This window comes from Trachymyrmex septentrionalis, unplaced genomic scaffold, assembly GCF_001594115.1.
Source record: "Trachymyrmex septentrionalis isolate Tsep2-gDNA-1 unplaced genomic scaffold, Tsep1.0 scaffold62, whole genome shotgun sequence".
Classification (NCBI taxonomy): Eukaryota; Metazoa; Arthropoda; class Insecta; order Hymenoptera; family Formicidae; genus Trachymyrmex; species Trachymyrmex septentrionalis.
The window spans coordinates 990,094-993,114 of NW_017305800.1; the positions used below are offsets into that span (position 1 = coordinate 990,094).

General features: G+C 35.6%; 1 protein-coding gene across 2 annotated transcripts in view; it reads right to left on the reverse strand.

Annotated features, from left to right (window-relative positions):
* Nucleotides 1-1,811, reverse strand: part of LOC108752875 (protein FAM13A) — a 40,538-nt gene extending 38,727 nt beyond the window's left edge. Inside the window, exon 1 of one of the 2 annotated variants that reach the window (XM_018494045.1) lies at nucleotides 812-1,141. In XM_018494045.1, the coding sequence (XP_018349547.1) occupies nucleotides 812-994 (183 nt within the window). In that variant the 5' untranslated portion in view covers nucleotides 995-1,141. Of the gene's footprint in view, nucleotides 1-811; nucleotides 1,142-1,636 lie in introns of those variants that run through there. The other variant, XM_018494046.1, reaches the window with a different exon arrangement.
* Between the last annotated feature and the right edge of the window lie 1,210 nt (nucleotides 1,812-3,021).

Here is a 3,021-nt window from a genome sequence, read left to right on the forward strand (position 1 = left end):
CGAATGATATAATGTCGAAACATTCAGTACCAATTATTTACATATCGAAGGATAAAGGATATAAATTAAAATAAATATAAATCTTTTTCAGAAGTAAAAGCGGATTGTAAAAATGACGAAAAAAAATTACTGATCCTTTTTTAGATTAGTATGCTTTATATCGATCTAACGCGTGATAACTGCCGTACACGATCGTACTGAAGAAACACAGAACGTTAGTACATCGACATTGACGGAACAATCGTGGGGGTAATTTCAATATTTTCGCAAGCGCGCGATCGATAAGCGCATGACGAGAAATGCGCATTTCATAACACAGGAAAAGCTCCACTTAAATAGATCGATGAATCGTAAATGTTATCGTCTTTATTCCAATAACTATCATATCAATAACTATCATAAAAAATAAGTGATTAACTATTACATCGTAATGAATATTTCCGTAATAAATACATATCTATTAATTATTCTTAGTCTTCTTTTTTTAGATAATATCTTTATAATACTTATATCAAAGAGAATTGATTATTCTCCTTCTTTAATTGATAATTCTCTTCCTTTAATTAGAATGTTCTACTTTACTTTAATTATTATTGCGAAGTGTTGTATTTATAACACGATTCCTTATATTTCGGGGCGTATTATATTTCAGTTTTGCAAAGTATAAAGAAATTATTCATCGAAAGTCCTTGACAATCTTAAATAGATAAATTTTTCTGCGACGTAAATTTCCAGCGATACAAAGTATGTTATCAAAAATAACCCGCTGACCGTTGCACCGATAACCGATAACCGCGATCGATCAATTTACCTTGTCATCCATTTTTGCGTGAGAGAAAGATGCGCAGTTTCGAAGGGCGATTACGAAACGGTTAATGATCGCTGATGATGCTCGCGCGCGACTGAGACGAGGAAATTTCACGTGAAACGGATTACTCATGTACCAAAATTGTGCCAAAATTTCATGATTACGTAACCGAAGAGGCAGACGCATAGAGGCTCTTGCGTGTGCGCGACATAAATGTGCGGCTTTTAATCCATTAATCACCTACATACCGAATTTGTGACGCAAAATGGAAAATTATTGTAGTGTCGGTTTTTAACCGCGCCACACATTTTGAATGCTTGCCACCAGAAAACAGACGCATCTATATAGAGTTCTTTGATAAAGACACGAAACATCATACTTTATTATTTCTGTACACACATTATAAAAACTACTAATTAATAAAAAAAAAAAGATATTCTTGTAAAACAGTTCCATAAAACTGAGCTATCGTACCTTAATCATTTTAAATATATCATTAAACATCTTTCACGAGTTTGAAAAAAAAAAAAAAACAAACTCTAATACTTAATACTTCATATTTTATGTCACATTTAAAATAAATATCAAATTTTTTAACGTCTCAATAGATTAAATAAATTAGTAATAAAATCAATAAAAAATAAGATTAGGAGTTTTGTACATTTAATTCGATTAAAATCACATTTGCTTCATTGATTTGAACACTGGTTAATAATCGACTAATTAAAAGAATTAATTAACTATAGATAATAATACAATATATATTCCATTATTCATATTGCTTTTATCAAACATATAAACTAAGTTAAGTTAAAGAGAAACACTTACAATGCACTCTTTCGCGATCCTCCACAGGTTGAAGTACACTGAGCTCAGCGTGACAGCTGTCTCGTCCTGCTCCTCCCTCCTTTCTTCCCTTCGTCTGGGTTCGCCGTGAGTATGTACTGACAACGTCTCTTCCGGGTTATAATCGTGCTCCTTCGATCCGGCCAGTTCCGGCGACTGGGATCACGGATTTATGTCGAATACCGCGAGCACCGAATACCGAACGCGAGACCGTGTAAACACTTCCTCGCTTAAAAATGGCCCGTTACGTCGGGATTTTTTTTATCCCGAAATTTGTAATTTATCTCGAAATAAGGAGAAAAGAGGAGTCGTTCTTGTTCGTTTTCGTGTGGTTGGAAGAGCAAGGAACGACTCGTGGGGATGAGTGTAGTGTATATGTATATATGCGAAACTCTCGCAGAGAGAGAGAGAGAGAGAGAGAGAGAGAGAGAGAGAGAGAGAGAGAGGGTCCGTCGAAGAAGAAAAGTCCTTCTTGCGTGAGAAAATTTTGAACGACCGTATGTATATTTTTTCGTTTTTCTTACGACGACGGCGACGGCGACGGCGCCGTTGAGCGGAGATCGTGCGACTCGACTAGTAGTTCTGGGTTCATGTCCCTATCACGGCACATCGCATCGAGCCCTTTCTCTAAGGCAAAGGGCACTGCCTATGGCTGCTTCAGGAAATGAGTCGACACCAGCCGTAGCGTAAGCATCGAGGGTCGGAACCGGGATGAGGTCTAGGTCACCACTCCGCCCCTGGCCCTGGCATGGTCTACGTACCTTCTGCTCGGGCGCTTACTGCACCCGCTGCGCTCTGAAAGCAGAAAATACAATAAAGATTCTTCTATGTTCGCTATAATTGAAGAAGAAATAGCATCAATGTATATCCCTTTGTAAAGAGCCTGTTCTGTTAAAATACATCTTGTAGTATAAGTATATTTAATATAAATTTTTCTACAATATATATATACACATATTTAATATAAACTAACTGTATTTAATCTAAACTATCTTTTAGATTACGATTTTACTCGCGTGGGAAGTATTAGGCTGATTTGATTCTTAGTCTGATATTAATTTAATCCATTCTGTATTAGCTCGATGTTAATCCGTTTAGTATTAATATTATAATAATAACAAGCTGTAATAATAGCCCCTGACGATATGATATATATTTAAAATAATTTATATCTATGTATAAGGCTATCGTGCTATTTTTGCGTGTGCGCCGCACATGCATAATTACATTATGCATATATTATTTGACAAGTATAACAGGTCATTCGCATTTAACTGGTGAATAGATATCATTAATTGAACACGATACAATCCACGTTACAATACCTTATCAGGTGATTTTTTTCATTGATATCTATTTTTAGAAGA